Here is a 21,634-nt window from a genome sequence, read left to right as displayed (position 1 = left end):
GTTTTAACCACCATGCTCTGCTCAGGCCCTGCACTGCCCCATGACCTCATGGGAGGATGAATCAGGAGGGATTTTGCTGTGGGATTTGTTTTGGCCTGTTACAGGGACACGAGGCAGTGGGAGAGTTTGGACTTCTCCTGCAACTTGGGCTGCTGGGATTGGGGCTTTGATTCAGGCCCATCTCGTGACAAGCAACAGAAGAATGTGTAAAAAGAAAAGGAGTACTTGTGGCACCTTAGAGACGAACCAATTTATTTGAGCATGAGCTTTCGTGAGCTACAGCTCACTTCATCAGATGCATACTGTGGAAACTGCAGAAGACATTATATACACAGAGACCATGTTTCCACAGTATGCGTCCGATGAAGTGAGCTGTAGCTCACGAAAGCTCATGCTCAAATAAATTGGTTAGTCTCTAAGGTGCCACAAGTACTCCTTTTCTTTTTGCGAATACAGACTAACATGGCTCCTACTCAGAAAAATGTGTGCCCCTTTCGTGTGTAGCTTTTCAGGCACCACCGATACTGGTCTTGGCCTGACTTCAACAAGCTTCTCTGAGAGTGGAGGGGGGCCTGGCTATCACATCTCATGGTGCCCCTGCTCTCTCTGCCTTGAAGGGGGGGTTGCCTCACTCACTGCAGACAACAGCTGAGCTCACTTCCCAAACTCACGGCACTGCCTGGCAGCACTCAGTCACTTCCTGTGGGAATTTTATTTTTAAATCACCCAGTTGCTTGTGAGATTCCATTTTTATCGAGATCCAGTGCTTGTGGGAGCCAGCCCCTGGGGCTGCTCTGATTCCCCACAGCGTGAGCGCACTGATGGGAAAATGGGTCGGAACGCCCCTGCTGCCCTCTCTGGAGCGTGAGTGCTGGCGGGGGAGGAGAAAGGAGCACAGGCTGGCAAAGGGGAGGAGAGGCTGAGCACTGCCCTCCGAAGGGTTCCAGACACTGCTGGGAACAACTGCCAAGCACAGCCAGGGTCCATTCGAAAGCAGTCAGTTCCCATGACCCCCGGTGGGGTGGGCTTTGAGGGCTCAGGTCAAGGCCCAAACCTCCAGGTCCTGAATGAAGAATTGCTCCTGGGGCGACAGGATTTCATTGTCAAACGTCTCACATCGGTGGCTTCCCCCGCGGTACATGTCCCCATCCAGCCACAGGCCGAATTTGCCACTGAAAATAAAGGGAAGATCAAGCTGAGTATCGGACAAGGGCTCCAGTCCCGGGGCCAAGACAGGCAGAGCAGGGGCCTCTCTGACATTACCTAACAAGGGTTCCCTGCCTCTGTCCCCATGTGTAAGGACAGCTAATGGGCCTGATCCTGCCAAGCACAACGCACCCCTGCTCTCAGTGACTGCAGCGTACTCAGCACTGCCCAGGATTGAGCGCAGCATGAAGGCTGCCTTTCTACCACACTTTGCACTAGGCTCTTGATGAGCACTAGAGACGCCTTATTTAGCCCCCAGCCCAGCTGCTCCTGCTGGTGCAGCCCCATGCAGGGTAAGGAGATGCACTGAGGCAGCCTCTGGAGGCTAATGGGCTGGACAGGAGCCCTGTGCTCCTGACTCGCCCTGCAGCACCTGTTTTACCGGCGAGGCTGCAGAAGGGGGAAGAGCCCTGCCTGGCTCTCAGATCCACGGGCAGGATGCAGGGCTGGTGGAAGAAATAGCTTCCTCCTTCTAGCCGAGCACACACGATAGTGAATCATTCAGAGCCCCACAACACCCCTTGCTACAGCCGCTTCTCAGGGCAACGGGGCATTTTAATGTGCTTGTTTCACAGCTAGGTGAATAGCGCAGAGAGGCTGTGTAACCTGCAAGGAGCCGGAGCCATGCTCTAGCCAAGGCTTCCTGCAGCCATTGCTATGCTCCTTGAGCAGGACCAGGAAAGATGAACAGAGCAGGAGGGGCAGTGCCATGCACACAGGGAACTCTGGAGGGAGCAGGGCATGGGGCTGCTGAGCAGTTTTGCTTTGCGTTCACTTTCAAGGGTTTTTCTAGGCTAGGGAAGGTGGGTGGGGTGTCCGCATGGCTAGCCCCCGTCCTCTTCCTGGTGCACATGCAGGTTCTACCTTGATTTAGCTGGTCAAGGTCAACTCCAGGGGAGTCCTGGTGCAAACTGGTTCTGTCAGGTACATCCCTGTGTTGTTACTGGCTGGAATATGGCAGCAGGTAGGGGATGCAGTCAGTCACAAAGCGCTGGGTGGTGGCAGAAGGGAAGGGCTCAGTGCTTCCCAAAGCGCTGGGGCCATGACCAGGCTGAGCATGTGTTACCCACACAGGGGTTCAGTGCTGGCAGAGGGGTTCGCAGTCGGTCTGCCAGGGGACACACAGCTTCATGTTCTATGCTACCTGTCCCCCCACTCTTGGACTGGGGGGGGGCTGTCCAGCCTCCCCAAGACCCCCCTTCCTGTTAGTACTGAGTGTCTCTGCTCCCAGGGGAATGGCCTTGTCTCCCCTACGCTTCTAGTGTTAGTGCACCAGCTGCATCACAGCTAGCCCAGGGATGTCACCGCAAGCTGGAAATTACTCCTCCTGCTCCAAGTGTGGACGTACCCTGAGAACAGAGCAACCAGTGCAAACACGTCTGCAACCCTTCACTCACCTCTGAGCATGGACGTTGCAGAGGGGAAATCAGCCAGATCCATTCATTGGTAGGAATCATGTACTCGACTCCCCTGGAGCCTCCTTCCCTAGACTGGGCTGGGCTGAAGGCGCACTAGATGAGCAAAGTCATTTCCACTTCCCAAGGCTACCCAGCGCAGCAGATCTCAGGACAGCAGCCAGGTCTGTCTCCAGCCTCCAGGAGGGCAGCGTGTGTGAGTGGATACATCCACACAGACCCCTGTGACTGGATGGAGGACTCCGCTTGCCTGCTCTGGCTGCTGGCTCAGGATGGGCTGTGCTGTGCTTGGCTTGGAGTACTGCAGCCCCAGCCTTCCCCTATGCTGTGAGGGCAGAAGGGCCCCTAGGAGCATCTAGGCAGAACAGGCCCCAGAACTCTAGCCAGTGAAAGGCAGGTCCATCCAGTCAGCTACATACCTGCCCCCGCCAATCACTAGCAAATCTGCATCTCCTTTCATGAAGAAGGTGTTGCTGCCAGTCCACTTAAACACCTGTAAGGAGAAGCAACCATTAGCAATCAGAGCAGGGGTGTAGGAACAGCTAATTACACCCCCTGGGCAGCACCTGGCACAGGAATGTAGAGCTGTGCTGCAGTGTGGAGGGAGCTGGTCAGCGGTGGCTTGCCATGACTGCTGGGGTCACCGGTGCAACCCCACTCACCAGGAGCTACTTGGCCCAAAGTACTGACCAAGACTCAGCCTAGAGCGTCACTGATCCTCTCTGCACTATGCATTCACCAGCTCCCCAACCCTGACCAGCTCACTGTGAAACCTGGTGTGATGCTCTGTACCCCAATGCAACACCCTGGCACCCCCCACATCTACCATGGTGATATAATTATGATGTATCTTGTACAAAACATGTTATGTGAGGTGTCTATGGAAAAGTTATGGTTTGCTGAGTATGATTATCCTATTTGCATGACTGTTTCATTTTTGTATCTGAAGTTATGAATACTGACTACGTATCTGTATTTCAAATGTGTTTGCTCCTGAGTAGCTCCCACAAAATAGTTTACATCGTCTAGCCAGCACACTGTGAATGAACCAGTCAGGTTGATGGCTCATCAGTGAACACAATGGGCCATGGAAGAAGCTTAGCCCCACCTGCTGGACCTGTGACCGTTCTAGCCAGAATATGGGTAATCAAAGCATGCAAGGACAGGTGACCAACTCATATGACTCTGGACTCCATCTTGTGCCTGTACTCTTCCACTAACTGTGCTGGGGGCTTTGTTTGGGAAAATGAAGTTCCCTCCACATGGGAGAAGCTATAAAAGGGGGAAGTGACATTATCACTTGGCCTCACTTCCCCCCCCCACAACTCAACACCTGGAGACACCTCAGGGACAGAGACTGGACTGCAGAGGTGGTCCCAAGTGGGAAAGGAGGAATCCCAGACTGTATATGGCAGATCGGTGAACTCTTTGTACCATCAGGATGAGACACTACTTGATTCAAATCCTGTCTAGTTTAATAGAACTTAGATTGCAATTTTGTTTTATTTCTTAGCTAATCTATGTTGATCTGTAGACTTACTACTTGTAATCACTTAAAATCTATCTTTTTTATATTTTAACCTGAAAACAGTGTGTTATTTGACGTGCAAAGGGAAATCTGCTCAGGAACAGAGGTTGGTACATTGTCCTCTCCACATTGAGGGAGTAGGCGGACTGGGTAATAACATACACTGGTCAGGCTTCTGACCAGGGCAAGATGGCACAGCTCTAGGGTCCTAGGCTGGGGAGCTGGGAGGAACTGGCTGAAGCCTCCCTAGTGTTGGTTCATTGGTGGCTGGTGAAAGCATTCATGTAACTCAGCTGGGAGTGTCCCAGACTATGAACGTTTGTGGAAGGGCAGGACCGGGAGCGGGTCTGCAGCTTGTCACAGCATCACAGAGAGAGAGGGAGCCCAGGCTGGTGAGACAGAAGGCTCAGCAGTTCCTCAATTCCAGGCTGTGCCCCAGGGAAGTATGTCTTCTTGGGCAGAATCTTTTCTAGCTCTTCCAGAGTCCTGGTTAGCAAAATGTAGGCACAGGCTATAGTAAGGGGAGCATGGCTCCCCCTCCGCTCCATGTGGCTGGGGTAAGCAGCACCCCACAGTGCCCCTCTTCCCGGGCTGGAGTGGTGCGAGCTCCTTTACTCTGCCTGCAGGGGCGCTCTCCGGGGCAGTGCAGTCACCGATGGGGCTGTGCATAGCCACTACTGCAGCGGCAAACACAGGCAGCGGGTTGGGGGAGCTGTGCCAGCTGACAGCCCTGTTCCCGATGAGTCCCACTGCCTGTGAGTCAGCATTGGCCGTGCTGCCCTCGCGCATGCTTTTATAGCGACTATTGGGATGGTTGATTTCTTCAAGCCCCAGCTCCCGGAGTCACTTCAGCAGCACATCAGCCTCTTGGCTCTCCTTAAAAATATGTCAGCTTTTGGCCCTTGTGGTAGCAGAGGAAAGCTGATGACTCTGACCCGAATGCACCTCCAGGTTCAGAAACCAGGGGGCAAAGAATAAGAACTGACCTTTGTTATTTTTCAGCCTCTCGTGATTCCCTGGGGTCTAACTCATGGCTTTGGGGCCCTGTGGCTGGCGATGTGGCAGGATGATGAATGCTACCGCTGGTGAGGAAGGGGGAGAGTCCCACTAGACTGCACCTTTGGCCAGTCACAGGTGTACCAGCAGTGCTGGCCAGAGAGCAGGTTCTCACACGATCAGCTCGTGTTCCAGTCCTGGTGGCACTTTGTGCCAGGAGCCAACATTTCCTGTGCCTTGCTTAGCAGAGGGTGCACCAGGCCTATAAGGGGTTAAATGAGTAACTGCCCAGGGCTCTTCCTAGTGTGGACAATTCCCCTAAATGTTGGGGTGGCTCTGAACTCCACAGACAGGGAGAGGGGGGAGGAAATGAGGCTGATAAGGTACAGGGTTTGAATTAGCTGAGTTGGAGGCTGATAAATCAGTTCAGAGCTGCGGGTCAGAATGGCTTGTGGGAGGTGTTGTGCACGGAGCTCCCCAGCCCCAGAAAAGGAGAAAGATGGAGCGAACTGGGAGGAGGAGTGTAAGGAGAGGCTTCACCTGAAACTTCGCCTGCGTTGCCCACACCATCCAGCACTCAGCCCACAATACAGCAGCCTCCCCACCCCGACACAACACAGCCATGGCTGCCGTACAGGATCACAAACGAAAACTGTCTTTGTGTTTGGGTTTCCCAGCGTGCGGCCTTAGGAAACGGAGCTGATTTTGAAGTCAGAGGCAGAGCCAGCCCCCACATGCAGGCAAGACTGGACTCCAAGGAGGAATTCACCCCTGTGCCAGAGCTGCATGCCGGAGCGTTCCCCACGGGGGCCTTGCTGCGGCTTATGGCACCTTCACGCTGGCTCTGCTGGCATAAAGCTGCTATAACGCAATGGGAATCTCACCAACAGACCTGTCTGTGCCACAGTCGAGATGGGACTCGGTTTGACAGCCCTGTTCCCGGCTGCTTCCGGGTGAGGCAGCAAGTGGGATTGGCCGTTCCCGTGTGTTATGACCCCCACGAGCCCAGCAAGCGGCTGCGTCCGACAGGCTGAAGGCCAAGGGCCTGAGCAGGTTGCAGAGCTGGGAGGTACCTGAACTCTCCATCATCCTACTGCATTTTGTCTAAGCTGCCTTGTTAGATCATTATGAAAACTAAGGACTTCCCAGTCACTATTTCCCCCGTCCCAGCAACAGTTGACTTAGCCAGGTGTTTGGGCAGATTCCCCCAAACAAAACACTTGGTTTGCTGAGAATGAGGGTTGCTCCAGTACAGATCCCAGCAGCACACTCACTAAAACACTAGGAAACACCCAGGTACGTTCTTCCTGCTCCTGCCCAGAACACACTGCTCCTTTTTCACCCATCTCTCCAGCCCCCGTAGCGTACAGCCCCCATGCCCCACACCAACAAATGTGCAGCCTGGAGGCCAAGCCCAGCAAGCCAACATGGCAGCCCCCTGGAACATGATTGCCTAACACAACACAAAACCTGTGTCACAGATGTTTTTGCTCGGGCTGCTCGAAAAGGTCCCATCAAAACTGTTTTTGATAGACATTTGGATTTTCAAGCAAATGAAGTGTCTGTTGCTGTGGAAAATCTCAATATTTTGTTAGCAAAAAGAGGTGAAAACCCAAAACATTCTGGTTCAACATACCACCACAGTGTCTCATGGGATTAATAGTTCAGGTGCCTCATGCTGCCACCTTCCTCCATGGATAGGGCTCTCTGGCTAGACTATATCACCCATGATGCATCACTGCCAGGGACTTCTGTGCACCTCCTCCCATCACCAAGCAGGGAGAAAATAGTGCATCATGGGCGATGTAGTCCAGCCAGAAAACCCTGCTCAGAGCATTAGGTAACAGAACTGCAATGCCCGTGAGGCACTGCAGCTCCAGTCAGAGTAGAAATTTTCAGTTTTCAGCCAACATTTTTCACCACGAAGTTGAACTTTTCAGTGTGGGGGGAAAAAGGCTATTTTTCTAAGCAGCTCTAACTCTCACCTTCATGCACCAAACAGTTCCTAAAAATCTTTCCAGAGCCACATTGGTATGTAACCTGCTCCTAATCTCCCACCACAAAGCCAGAGTCCAACACAGTGTGACAACAACAATCCAGCCCAAACTACTGTCCGCCTGCCCCAGAGCTACCACCCATGCCAGGCAATGCCAGCAGCTTGCGCAGCATGGCGCAGGCTAAGGTGTGTGTATGCTGGATGGTGAGGTGCTAGGGACAGGGTAGACGGCATGTACAGCGGGAAAGGGCAAGGAGGGTTTCCTAGTATTTTAGCGGGTACTCCAGTAGATTTAGTTGGGGATTGGTCCTGCTTTGAGCAGGGGGTTGGACTAGATGACCTCCTGAGGTCCCTTCCAACCCTGAGATTCTATGATTCTATGATTTGCACCTGGGCAACCTTAGCTCTAAAGCACCAAAGGCGTCTTATTTGTGGGAGTGGCTTTCCCAGTTCTTAGCATGTACGTAACAAGAAGAATTCCCATCCCCCCGACCCACAGCACGCATTGTCTATTGCTGTGTCCGGCCACCCTATGACTGGAAAGGAGAAATATTCACCAAACCCCAGGTTACAGGCAAGCAAGGAGCAAACCTCAGCTCTGATGTTGGTGAGTGCAGCTTATGCCAGGGCTGGAGCTGGCTGCACAAAGGGGTCTTAATGCTTCAGATTTGATCAGTCACCAAACTGGATCCCAGGCTGGGGCTCTGCTGCAGTATCTCCCGGGGCTGGGCAGCGAGTGTTGCGGGGGGAGCGGGGCGTGCCTGTCTGGGGGACACCTACCCGGGTGGATTTGTCAGGCCCTGAGAAAAGCATTATGGACTATTGGGATTTCTTAGGGCCTGACCCTGCCCTTCCAGAAGTCAGGCGGAAACACCTCTGAAGCCAGCCAGGTCGCAAGCTCTAGGGTGTTGTAGGGGTCCAAGGAGGAGGCTTCTGCCCAGTCCTTCGGAGACTCAGCTTCCAGAGGAGCTGTGCCTCGCAAGCAACGCTTGATTGTGCCCTCAGGAGCATGGGTTAGTCTGACTCTGCCAGTCATTAGCAGGAACATCAAGTGATTTTCCATAATCAGATGCTGAATTAGTCAGTTACTTAGTTCTGTTGTTACAATTAATTCACTATTTAATGACTAAGGAGAGGAATTACTTACTGGTAATTATTCCTACTAATTAAATGCTCCTGCCGGTTAAAGGAGCCCTGAGGCGGGGCTGGCTTGGGAACCGGGTTACGCAGCCATTTCTAGAGGCAGTGAGGAAGGAACTGGCCGTGCCCTGCTGAGTTCAGGCGGTGCCTGCAGGTTGGGAAGGAAGCTGTCTCGGTGATGCTGTGCAAGGTGTGACTCATGCTGCTTCAATCAGCCACATGCCACGGACTTTGGGCCCTCCAGGCCTCTTCTCACCTAGGCTCCCAGGAGCAGCCTGCTTGGTTGCAGCGGTGGGCACTGATGGGCGTAGCAGGGCGGCCTAGGGCTTGCAGGTTTGTGTGGTGTGCAGCAGGTTGCACAAAGCAGCTGTGCGCATTGCAGGGGGCTCAGCTCAGCCCTGTGCACTAAGCCAAGCCCAAAGCCCCTGCATGAGGCCAGAGTGCAGGGTGTGAAGGGGTGGGTGGAGCATGGCTGTCAGAGGAGACATACAGCTAATGGTGGGCAATGCCCATCATGCTAAAGAGGGGCTTAGTGACATGCTCCCTTCCTCAGAGCAGCAGCCTCTCAATCCCCCCCTGCACCCGTCCTGCTCAGCACTGAGCAAGAGAAGCACTAAGGACTTGTTTGGATGCCAGGCGGGTGCTCCAGGAGGCATAGGGCCAGCACAGGCCTGGTGCTCCCAGAAGTGCAGCATGCTCTCCCCAGCGCTGGCTCGGCTCCCAGCGTGGTTCCCGGTGACACTCTGGGGAAGGAATGTGGGAGCAGCTGACCAGCAGCATGGGGCCTTTAGGGTGGAAGTGGAGGAGCCCCCCACCACCACACACACACAGAGTGGCTGAGTGACCCAGAGCTCCTGCTGTAGGGTTGGGGGCAGAGCCACAAGGGCACACTGCTGGCGGAGAAGGGGAAGCAGAAATGCTGTGGACTTGCCCTCCCCCGCATGATTGCACCCCCACATGCCCCTGGGCCTGCGCTGAACTTGGGCCTTGGCCAGCAGAAGCCCCTGTCTCTGCTCCTGGGAGAGAGAGTCACAAGCTGATTCCAAAGCCCCCGCACCGAGAACGTGAGCATCACTGTTACCTTTAGCTCTGGGGAGAAAGAGAAGAGAAAAGTCTCCCCTGTGCCATAAAAGCAGCTGCTGAGTCGGATGGTGGTGGAGGAGAAGGCCCCAAACATCTGGAATGGAAGCAGAGGAGAGAAGGTCAGAGCACTGCCGGCTCTCATGGTTTTAACAAAAGTTTTGCTGTAATTGGGGTTTCCTTAAAACCCCAGCTCCCGGAGTCCTGGGATTCCAGGGGAATCTCAGCTTGCATTCGATACAAAATGAAGCCGGAAGGCAAAGAACCCAAAATGTATTATTTTTAAAAATCTCCTGATTTGTAAACCAATCACGTGAGTGATTTCTGGAGGCCTCACTTGTGATGTGTGACTGCTGGGGCTGTCAATTCTGCAGTTACCAGCAGCAGCAAGTGACCTGGGCAAGGTCTGTTACTGGCTTTACCTCTCCAAGCCATTGCAGCTCTCAGGGCAGGCTGTGTGTGCCCTGGCTCCCCTCCCAAACGCAGGGTATCAAGGGCCCTAAGGCTGCTGGAATCTGCACCCAGGCTTTTAGGCACCATTATGAACAGTTACCCACAGTCACTACCCAGGCCAATCCATGGCACCGCTGTCCCCTCCACGGTCTCCACATCCCATGCTGGAGGCCCTATGGGGAGGACCAGTGGCTCCAGGTTGTATCACTCAGTCAGGAGGTTCTGCGGCTTGTAACCGGGGCTCCAGCCAAGCTGGAAAGGGGTCGATCAGACAGGACAAAGCCATCACCATCACATCTGAAAGGTGCCTCACCCCTTGGATCCTCCCTCCAGCCAGTGCTAGGCTAATCCCTGACACTGGCAGATGCTCCCTGAGGACAGGTGTCCATGTGCTAGTCAGCTAGGGTCATGCAGGGCTGTGGCTACAGGTACTCGCATGCTCTGCCCATAGACCATTGCTGCTGGCAGGTCCAGCGCGTGGGACCTTGATCACCAGCAGCCCAGGCCGTGACCATGTGAGAAGGAGTCGCTCTGTTGGCTGTGACCAGCAGGCTGTACGGTTACCAGAGCCATCCACTGCAGGGAGACACAATCACACCCCAATGCCTACCGTGGGCAGAGGACCTGGGGATGGGCTCCAGAACAGTCCCAGCCCCTTCCAAGGAGCATCTGGGGGGGCCAGACACAGGATGCAAAAGCCTTGGGGAATTGCGGGTGGATTATTTGATCCCCTCCAACAGCTCAGCCTGGCCCAGTTGCACTGCATGAGTTACTGGCAGTAGGTGAACTACAGAGAGCCGACGTTACCTTAGCTCTCCCCCACTCCTGTACCCCACAGGCCCTCAGCCTCAGCACTGCCCCTAGGACCTCTGGCCTCCTACCCCCCATACTCCCAGCACAGCATTTGTGCTACCCCACCACTGCCGGCAGGGGGGCAAGTGTGCTGCGGTGAGGGGCGAGGAGCCCGCAGGGTGCGTGTGCTGTAGCTGTGGGTGTGATACGGTGAGTGGGAGCACACAGGGGGTGAGCTCTCGGGAGTTAACTCCATTTTCTTGCTGGGTTGGGGCTGAGCCAGGTGTGCAGAGTCCAGAGCTGCCCATGCCACTGGACAGTGGCGGGTTGGTATATTAACCAGCATGTGCTCCAGCTCTGCATGGCTGGACTGTGTGAGCCCCTCACTCCCTGCCTGGGTGGCACTGATCTCTGATCTTGCGGGTGCCAAGGTATAGGGAAGAGTTATGCCAGGTTTGGCTATCTAGGGCTAGATGAGTGGCGTGTGCGGTCATCCCAGCACTACCATCTGTGCGCGCTGGAGATGCTGGGCTAATTCCTCTGCTTGTTTAACTCTCCGGTCACCTCTGCTCTCCCTGGTTCAGCTGGGACAAGAAGTGGAAGTGCTGAAAAGGCTGGCAGCTGGGGGGAGGTCTCTCTAGTCTGGACCAGTCAGGGAGGGGCTGGAAGGCCTGGCTGAGCCCTGCGCCAGCCTGGGGCATGTGTCCCCTTCACTGATTGGCTAAGTTCACTCTGTGCAATGGGCAGACCCACGGAAACGAGCATCTGGGGACTGGGGACATGCCCGGGGGCAGGGCAGGGCTGGGCTCCCTGCAGCAAGGTGTGGGACTAGCCTAGGAGAAGACCGGGAAGAGAGGTGGGTCAGGGATTAGCACATGCCTAGGGGGCCTGGGAGGGGGCGTAGACGGGTCAGGTGGCGAGGGGAGACCAGGGAGGGTAGAGATAGGCCAGACCAGCAGGGATGCACTCTAAGGTCACAATGAATGTGGAAAGGGATGCTGGGGGAACTAGCAGGTGGACATGTGGGGCTGCAGGAGGTGCACAGGCACCAGGATGCTATTGCTGGTAGATAAGAGGCCCCCCCTGCAATCCCTGAGACTATGGGAACTGCTTGCCTCCCACCTCTTCCTGGTCTGGCACTAGCTCCCCGGTGCCCGGAGCTGGCTGCAGGATCCCGCTGCAGCGTCTCTCTGAGTGGGACTGGTGCCCATGGCTGTGCAGCCTGGCAGCTAGCCTGGGTCCCTGGGGCAGGACGCTGCTGCTCATTCACCGGCCGGCTTCTTTGTCCTTTTTCTTCTAATAAAAATCCAGGGGAGGAGGTCCTGGTCTGAGATGGACCAGAGGGCAGCTGGGTGCTCACTAGTTCCTGGCAGGAGAGCCCTGCTGGGAATGCCCGGTTGCAAACAGCCCACGTGTTCCCCAGCAGCCGGCCAGCGCCTCCCACGCCCCAGGACTCCGAATGCATCCCACAGGCCCCTTGGGCTGGCAGGCTGGGGCCCTGGGGCTGCCATGGACCATACAGAATGGGGAGAGCCTGGGGCGTGAGCATGCAAGAGAAGTTTAGTGGCCCAGAAGTTCAGGAGGTTTCACTCGCACCTTGGGCCAAGGCCAGAGCTTACAGAGAGACAGCAAAGGCAACAACAAACCCTGGCAGAGCTCAGCTACACCACCTCACTCGCCTCAGCAGTGCCCTGCCTACCCCTGGCCTGCCTTCAGCAGCCCAGCCCCTGCCCCCTGCTCTGCAGGCCCTAGCCCAGCACCCTCCACCCCCTACTGAAAGGCCCCTCTGTTCCTACCAATGTATTGGCATGGCTGGGTTTCTCCCCCCAGACCAAGGAGAGTGCTACCCAGGGTGCCCTGCCAACCAGCCCCTCCTGCTCTCGTCTCCACTCCTGAGGGAGCTTTCTCAGCTTTTACCTGTTTATGGAGAGTTTCCTACCAACTCTCTTCCTCACTGACTCAGCACCACGCCTTTCATTGCAGCCTTTGCCGTGGCCCATGTGCAGTACTGGGAAATTAATATGTTTGTGCAGATGGGTGGCCAGTGCTTCGTACTGGCAGAGACACCAAAAAGCTCTCCAGATCGCCCAGTGTGTTTGAATAGCACAGTTCTGCCTGCCACAGTCAGCAGCATCTGCCCTCCCGCTGGTGTTTACTCAGCAGCATGCTGACATAGTCAAATCCCCATGTGAGTCTACAGATGCTGGGTTACTCTCTGAGGCCAGCACAGAGCACATAGCCAGTTCAAAACAATGGCAAGCACCACTGTAAGGTCGGGGGTTGTGTGCCAGGCTGCACTGAGCATACTCTGCATTTCGGATCTCCAGTCTGGGTACTGGAATTCCTTAACAAATCCTTCTCTTTCCAGACCTGCCGCTGCTCTGCTTAGAAGGGACAGCCCAGAACTGTAACAGATCACACATTCCTTTCGTTTCAGATCCCGAGGGGCTCCGTGGGCTACAGGAGCGGCTCTCAGGCTTTTCAGATTGGCGACCCCTTATTCATAGTCAAAAATCTTCACAACCCACCCCTTTACATTAACTATAAAAGTAGGAGTAAAAAGTGGACCAATGAGAACATGTTAAGAATTTCCTGGGCAGGGGCACGTTGTTTCCAGGGGTTGGCAGAGGATATTTCAACTGGAAGGGTCAGGGTGTGTGGGGAGTGAAATGTTGTTGCTTTACCTTACAGTAACAATTTCAGCAACTTGTGACTCGATTGCCTTGTGGCCCTGACTCGCATGTAATCACTTTTTCCCCCCCACAATTTCTCATGAAAAGTAATTGCCCCAGTCCACGCCCCCCGCCTCCTCCCTGGAACCAGGGCCAGGAGCGGGGCCGCTGGAGGGGTACGCAGACAGGGTAAGGGGGCCAAGGCAGGGCCACAGCTGAGGGTGGGTCTGGGGCCAGGGGCCGAGGCTCGAGGCAGGGGTGGGAGCAGAGCCGCAGCTGGGCCATGGTGGGGGCTGGCAGCCATGCCTATGGCTGGGTGCAGCTCCTTCCCCGACCCCCAGCCTTTGCCCCAGGCTGAGGGCTGGCAGCTGGGTCCCCAGCCAGGTGTGGAGCCACAACAGGGCTGGGGACAGGGTCAGGCACAGGGCCAGGAGCCGGGGCCAAAGCTGGGGGCGGGGCCAGAGCAGACCTGGGGCCAGGGCTGGGTGGCGCTCTCTCCCCACCCCACTGGGGCCCACGCCCCACAGTTTGGAGACATTTGTTTTAGGGGTTTCTTTAACTCTACTCCTGGGGAAATCTTTTTTGTTGTCCATATTGTTGACATAGTGGCTGACAGGTATTTTGAAATAAATTACCAAAATAATTGAAAGTGCCATGATTCTATTGCGGTATTTTGACCAATAAAATATGCAGAATTTCGCAGAATTTTATAATATTGTGTGCAGAATTTTTAATTTTTTGGTGCAGAATCCCCCAGGAGTCCATCTCCCTGGCTCTCTTCTCCTCAGTCCCCAGCTCATTCACTGAGGTCAGGTAAACACATTTGAAGCAGTGTCTCTGCCTGCTTCTTCCGGGAGTCCCAGGGCAAATGCACTGAGAGCTCAGCACCATCCCCTTTAGTGCAGCTTGCTCAGGATAAACCACACAGACCCCAACTCCAGGCCACAAACCCTCTGCCTAGCCAACTTGTCAGGTCACAGAGCAGAACCGGGCTGCAGGTCTTCCACCCAACCTAGGGACCAGGGCAGTAGCTTCCCTGCCTTGTGTTTCTGACATGCCCTGGATGGAATGGGAGCCAGCACAGAGTGTGTGGGGCTGCAGGGTATGCTTGGACCCAGAAAGGGGCTTACAGCCAGAAAGGGGAGCCAGGCTCCTGGGCCACACCCTGCAGGATGACCCTAGTGTGCAGGGTCCAGAGCTGTGCTGGCCTGTAGCAGCTGGATGTTTCTCTCGCATGGGAAGCCCAGCCCAGTGCAATATACAATTCCATTTCCCTCCTCTCACCTGCCTGTCGGTGTCTCGGATGACCAGCAGCACAGGAGAGCTCAGCTTGTTCATACTCCTGTACATGCTCTTCAGGCTAAACCCATCCCTGGCGGTGCAGTAGAGCAGGTTCCAAGGGTACCCGGTCACTCTCGGTGGGAGGTGGGGCACCAGCTGGGAACAGAGCCACAGGAGTCAGTTCCCACCAGGGTCCCTCGCTGCTCCCCGACCTCTGGCAGGAGCCTTTCCCATCAGTCACTTCCACACCCTCCCTCACCCAACTGCTCCCCGCTGTCCTCTTCCGGGTGTCTGGCTTTGGGCTGGATGGCACCGTGGGGGCTGCATGCACAGAGCCCATCCCCTGTCCCGATTTTTCACACTTGCTATCTGCTATCACCTATTTCAGGGTGAAGAATCCACACAGCTCCAGGGCAGCAGAGATGTTCGGGATAACATTTGCCAGAGCGTTTGCAGTGTAGGGGTGTGGAACAATCCCAGTGTCCCAGTCCCAGAAGGGGGAACCCCCAGAACGAGGTTTGCCAGGGACATCACCCCTCTTGGTGAACACGCACTGTGGTCCAGGCCTACCCTGGAGCTGGTGGAAGGCTATTCACTGAAGGGAGGAATGAGGGGTAATGGTCAGTTCGGGCAAATGATTTATTAGATGCATTTATTGCTCATTATTTTTGTCATTTGGCAACGGGGCTCAGCTCTGCGGGGTGACTGGATACGTGGCTCTGTGGACTCCACATTTGCTGTCTTTCAGTGTGTCTGTATCAGGTTTTGCCTCCTTTCACAAGTACCAGGACATTCTCCCCAGCTGCCAGCCCGGCAAACCCCTGGGCCCTGAGCCAGACGGGGCTGGTCCCTGCTCACGCACCCTCACCAGTGACACACTGTCTCTGGAGCGAATGGTCCTCTGAGTCCCACAGGCCAGAGCTTTGGAGCCAGTTGCACTGAGATCCCCGAGGTCCGAGCTGGCCCAGTGCTGGTGCACGAACTGCCCCTGCAGGCCCTGTGCGGTGAGCCGATCCAAGGCTACGAATCAGAGAAACGACAGCAGGAGCCTACAGCAGCACTGCCCTGCCTGAACCAAGCCGGGAGGGCCGGGCCGGCCAGGGGAACGAGTTCCATGCCCTGGGGTGCCCACAGAATGGCTCCATCCCAGTGAGGAGCTGTCCAGAGGACAGGGTGGAGGGGCCAGCTCCAGGCCAGAGGAGGCTCTAGAACTGCCAAGCACGTGGCCACAGCCTGACCCCGTGAGGTTACCTAGCCCTGCAATGGGGTGAGCCCCCAGGCTGCACTGAGCTCACCTGCTGGACCTGCCCTGCACACAGGATGTTGCTCTCTCCATTCAGCACCGGCTGGTAGGGCTCCTCTGGGGGCGATGCTGTTACCCCCACGCCTGCCAGGCCTGGCTCCTCCTGCTCAGCAGTCTCCACACACTGCAGGGGCTGGGCTTCCTCCAGGCAGTCAGTCTCGGGGGAGATGCCCACGCCATGTGGGGAAGAGATAAGGGACCCCAGCACAAAGAGCAGCACTTCCCCCTCGGACCCAGCCACAGTGCTCCTGGACATCCCATCCAGAGGGCTGGTGCACAGAGATGGGGCTGGCACCACCCACGCCCTGCCCGGTGAGCCCTTCAGTAGAAGAGGGCATTTTAAGCCCACTGGGCAGGGTCCAGTCTGAGCCTCTCAAGGGCCCAATGCGTGGGTCAGGCCCTAGGCAGCGGGGGGAAAAGGTGGCTTTTAGCTTCCCCAAGTCTGGGGAGCTCCAGGACACAGCACTGCCTTTGGAGTGAGAGAGAGCAACCCCAGGGCTGCTCCACAGCCCAGAACAGCTGAAACACACGTGCCCGCCTCCCAGCCCAGCCCCACCCTCTGTCACTGCCTACACTGGGAGCTGTGGGAGTCAGGGGCATATCGGTCTGCGTGTTGGGCCAGTGCTGCCCCTTCCTGGGGTAATTCACCTTCTGTATGGTCCCTTTCTGTTACTGGCACAGAATAAAGAGGCTGCCAGAACCGCCCCTCAGTCTGGGCCTGGCTGCCATGTACCAACTCCTGGGCTTGCCCCACGAACCACGATCTGGTTCACTGTGTGCATGGATCCCGAGGGCTCCACACCAACTCTGTCCAGTGCAACAGCTTCGACAGGAGAGAGAGAGGGAGCCCCACATGAGAATACCCCATAGCCCTTCTACCCCTCAGGCAGTGGGGGGACTTGAACCAGGAATCTCCCACATTCCAGGTGAGGGCCCTAATCACGGGGCTCAAAGATGTGCTGGAGGCATCTTGCTAACAGCACAGGCACCTACTGCCAAGCGAGGGTTCAGACCTGCAAGCAGAGAGGGGGCGGTTCTAACTGGCCTCTCCCATTGGCTAGCTTAGGTGGCTTCTCACCTCCCCTGATGGCTTTTGTGAATTGCATTGTGAGGCACCTTTGTCTCCCCATTCGTCACATAGGGAGCCAGGCACATAATTCCCGCTCTGGGAATCTCAGCATTGTTGCTGTGATTTTGTTTTGCTCACTGGCACCCTGCACCACAACGCCTAGCTGACTCCTGAGAACGTGACACCTGCCCTGCCGCCCCACCCCCAGGCTTCGATAAGGGGCGGGCTGCCAGTATTCACCAGGCTTTGTATTGCCACTGGGCAAACTGCCCGCTGCTGCTCAGGTGCTACTGAGTGCAACTCAAATGCAGGATGCGGCCCCCCGGGGGACCTGGATAAGGGTTGCATGGGCGATCTTGATCCTGGCATTTCCTGGCTTTTGAGTGCCTGACTTGGCAACTTTAACAGTCTTTTAATGTGGTTTTGGGGACATACTTTCCTAATTTTTTGAAGAAAAACCCCCCCCTGAAAAATGAAAATTCCCTCATATTGACCCTCAGTTTGGGTCCACAGCAGGGCTTCAGTCTTTTGCTCCACAGCACAGACCTCTGCTACTTGAGCTACCAGAGGAGCCGGTAGCAGCAGCAGTAGGCTTTAACCTCTATGGGGCCCAGAGGAGGAGACGTGAGTTTCACAGCTATTTGATGACAGCAAAGGAATTCTGGGTTCTATTCTAGGATCTGTAGGGGAGTGTGATCTAGTGGTTGTAGATCCCTCTACTCCTGTTTCCCTAGCCTGTCTCTGCTCCTCCCTCCTCCTCCTCCTCCTATCCACCAATCTAACCCCTGGCTCCTTCCCCTCCCTTCTCCTATCCTCTCCCCCTCTGCTCCTGTCCACCCCACCCTTTCCGACTCCTGTCCCCGAGCCACCTGCTCCCATCCCCTGGCTTCTGCTCTCTCTGCACCTATAGAGCCCTTAGCCCCATGCCTTTCCCCTACACTCCACTCTGCTCCTATCCGATCTTCCCCACCCTAGTTCCCACCCTCTTCACCCTCAGCATCTACATACTCCCCTTTTCCCTCTCACTCTGCTCCTCCCATGTCCCTGGCTCCTGCTCCTGGCCTCCCCTCACCCCGTTCCAATGTGGCTGGTTCCTCCTGCCCACCATGCTGCGGGGGCACTGGCAGAGGGAGCATTGAGAGCGCAGGAGACACTGGCTCCCGGCTCAAAGTTCCAGCACGCAGCACCATGGTGGCCTTAACAGCTGTAGGGGAACAAATGCAGGGATAGCCCACCTCAGCCTCTGCAGCCCTGGGAAGGCGCCTGTGCAGTGAGCACTTAGGCACTTTAAGGGAGTGGAACATGCTCAGTGTGGGCAGAATCTTCAGAGAATTTAGCTGCCAAACTCTAACAAGGGTCTACTGAGCATCTGCAAACTGAGATTTTTTTTCATAGTTTTATAACTTGACCTAATTTGGGCAAATACTCAGGGGAAGAACAAAAGGTAACCCCCTCTCCCGCACACCACACTCTGGATTTCAAGGCTATGCTCTAACTCATGGAGGCCCTAGAGAGTCTCAGTTAAACAACTGCAAAAATATTGTTTCCCCCAATCTCATTCTTGGACATTTTAGCTGAAAGGTTTTTGTTTGTTTGTTTGTTTGTTTCAAGCAGAGACCTGAGAACAGTGAAAGTGTTGAGCAACCTTTACTACAGGTGGCTCTATCCGCTCCGCCTATTAAACATTTCTGCGGCTACGTGACCGGCTGTGACAAGTACTTGGACATTGCATAATGTCAAACATCTGCAGAGTCTAGAAGGGCAAATTATGAAGGCAGAATTTGCTCTTTGGTGTAGTTTTCCTGCTCGATATTGTACAAGAGATTTCAGCCCTGACAGATCTAAAGCCTTGTCACAGCACTCGTGCCCCATGAGTCAGGCAGAAATCACTGCCCAGCCCTGCTTTCCCCTTGCTGGGATAGTTGGTCAGAAACTCATCTTCGCTCCCTGACTCAGGGGAGTTCCCATCCCCAAAGAAAATGCAAACAAATAAACAAGGGGAAAATAGCAGGAAGCATGTCAGATCTCCTAGAAAGTCCACTAATATCTGCTCAAGTCAAGACTCAGGGCCCAGTTGGACTATGCTAAGCCTGAAAGCAGAGTCAGTTGCTTTCCCGACTCATCTTTTCTCCTTGCCTCAGCATTTCTTTCTTGGGCTACTTGCAAAGCAACTCTCTTTCTGCATTAAATTAATGAGAACCTGCCTCCACAAGGCACAGCTCTCTCTCCCCTTGCCTTTGCACGCATGCTAGGAGGAAACACAGTGAAGGATGCACAGAAAGTCCCACCGGCACCAGAAACAGAAAACAATTAGCAAGCAGCAGCATTTTGCACCCCACCTCGGGTGCTGAAATCACATTCCTTTCCAGGCAGAGGCCTGAGCCCTGGAACAGTCAGGCCCTGGACCTGTTACTGTGGGAAGCCAGCACCTCTGGCTCTGGGACCCCGTTGATCCACATGCAGGTCAGAACCAGTGCTGATGTTTGGTAAACAGAGCTGGAGCTTGTCAGAGCCACATTGCCCCTGTTTGTTTTGATTGGTCTTGCCCGGCACTGAAGAATCACAATTTAAAAAGAAAACAGATCAGATTACATTGGGCAGCCAGCTGTGACTGAAAAGGCAGGTGGATGCTGCAGGCTGGGCCCTTGGCCAGGGGAGCTGGGCCATGTCCGCATTAAAGACACTGCACAGCTGAGGTGATACTGATAGTGCAAACCCCTAATATAGACACACGACATGGATGTGAAGTGCGGTTCAGCCCAGTGCAGGTGAATCTGGTAAATTACCAGGGTCTATTGCACCATCAGCCCCCTTTCCATTGAGGCTGCATCTACACTGAGGCTTGCACCAGATGCAGTGAGAGCAGGACAGACCTCTGTAACTAACAAGCACCCTTCATTTTCCATATTAAAGGAAGGGAAGAACAACTCAAACATTTACACCCTGTGTTGGCTGTCAGCCAGGGCACTTTGCCTGTATGCTGTATTGCTTTCGCCCCTTTGTCTGTTCTTTTCCATCTGCAGTCTCTGCGAGACAGCGAGTGTGTCTCTCACATATTTGTACAACACCCAGCCTGCCGCCCGTGCTGCTGTCATATCCGTGATAGAGAGTTGCAGGTTTGCAGGTGCACAGTTCAAAGCCAGCACCGGGATTTAGAAATGGGCCCAACCCTCTAACTCAAGCTCTGGATCTCAGCTCCTGGAGTCCAGGAGTGTTTGGAGCTGGATTGAGATGACTGGATCTGGTTCCCCCAAATCTGGGGACACTTGGATCTAGGGTTTTGGGTCAGGACTTTCTCCAGTAGGAATAGTACCAATCTGAAGGGTAACAGCCTATGCATTCTGGACAAGGTCCCCTTGTTAAAATCAATGAAATCTAGCTGGTAACTGATGCCCCAGTAGCAGTAAATCCGAGCTAGCGTCATTGCACCATCTTACAGCTGAACCTGATCAGCCTGTTTCAGAAAGGAAAGAAGCAAGTTACAGAGCACAGCTGCCTGCGGTTTGTTCTGAGTTTCAACCCCCATCCATCTCCCCTGGGCACACGCGATGCGGTGCGGTACATACCAGGAGAGTGTAGCGGCCCCGGAGAGCTTTCATGGTGTGTGGGCGAGTGCTGCAGCAGGTGCATGGAGCTGTGCTCACTGCTGAGAGCTGCCTAGGGGAGGGGAAAGCAGGTGCCTGCCAATGGCCTGTTGAGAACACTCCCATCTAAAGAACGCAGATTTTACTGCTTCCCTCTAGCTGGGCTCTCCCACCTCCTGGTATAGCAGTCAGGTCATCAACCGTGGGTGGCCTCTACTGCTCAGGGCCCCATTAGATAGCAAGTGTCTGTGGAGGGCTTACAAGACAGATCAAACCCCTCCTCTCCAATTGGAAAAAGGAGTTTAAAGGGCTTTGAACTCTTTGTAATTGCACATGAATGTCTTCCTGATGGCGGTCTCAAAGAGCTCTTCGCAAGACTGCAGCAAAATTGGGGTCCTAACCATAGTGCTTATTCCCTCTATTGCATGCAGCTGGCTTTGTTATTGTAGGGTCTCACCCGGGTACTGAGCTGAGCACCCTGCTTTGGTATTGGAGGACCGGTTACATGTACTTTCTTACTCAGGTTGCTCATGAATGGTGAAGGTGGGTTTATTTTTTTAAGGAGAAAGAAGCGGTTGAAACACTGGGGTTTGGTTTAGTTCTGCTTTTTAAAGGCATAAGAAATACAGCAAGTCTACAAACAGAAATTAGAAAGTGAACCTGGGCAAACAAACACTAAGGTGATTAGGAGCAAAGTCCCCACACCTGGAGGGCTGTTCTGACAGCAGAATAAATACTGTAAACATCAGCAAGAGATGCTGACAACTTCAGAGAAAGCTTCAACCCAGAGACTATTTGAGACAACAGAAACACACACTAGTACTCACGGAACACAGTCAGTCCCACAAAGAGACCCAGGAAACTGCAGAGCTTCCCAGATTTGTCTGTATAGTGCCCCGCTGCTCTGTAGAGAGATGATCTCACATACGGCTCCTCTTCCTCTCCACACTCACTGGACCTGTCTCCCCTACCAGTCCCCAGCAACTGGCCCCCCTTTCATTCCTGATCCCTCTCAACCAGACCCCCTGCCTTTCCACCTGGCCCAGCCCACCCCTCATTTCGCATTCCCCACCAACTGGCACACTTTCCCATGGCCCCATTCCCCCTGTCTGGCCCCCA

General features: G+C 54.8%; 1 protein-coding gene across 1 annotated transcript; it reads right to left on the bottom strand.

The window, feature by feature from the left end:
- Positions 1-427: 427 nt before the first annotated feature.
- TLDC2 (TBC/LysM-associated domain containing 2) lies at positions 428-20,641 on the bottom strand. The gene is made up of 6 exons (XM_073309941.2): positions 20,498-20,641; positions 15,855-16,019; positions 14,563-14,715; positions 9,363-9,458; positions 3,041-3,114; positions 428-1,172 (listed from the first exon to the last, which is right to left on the bottom strand). The coding sequence occupies exons 1-6, from the start codon at positions 20,639-20,641 to the stop codon at positions 1,037-1,039; spliced, it is 768 nt and encodes a 255-aa protein (XP_073166042.1). The 3' UTR covers positions 428-1,036.
- Positions 20,642-21,634: the final 993 nt, after the last annotated feature.

This window comes from Lepidochelys kempii, chromosome 13 (genome assembly GCF_965140285.1).
Source record: "Lepidochelys kempii isolate rLepKem1 chromosome 13, rLepKem1.hap1, whole genome shotgun sequence".
Taxonomy (NCBI): domain Eukaryota; kingdom Metazoa; phylum Chordata; order Testudines; family Cheloniidae; genus Lepidochelys; species Lepidochelys kempii.
This window is presented reverse-complemented; position numbering and strand designations above follow the sequence as displayed.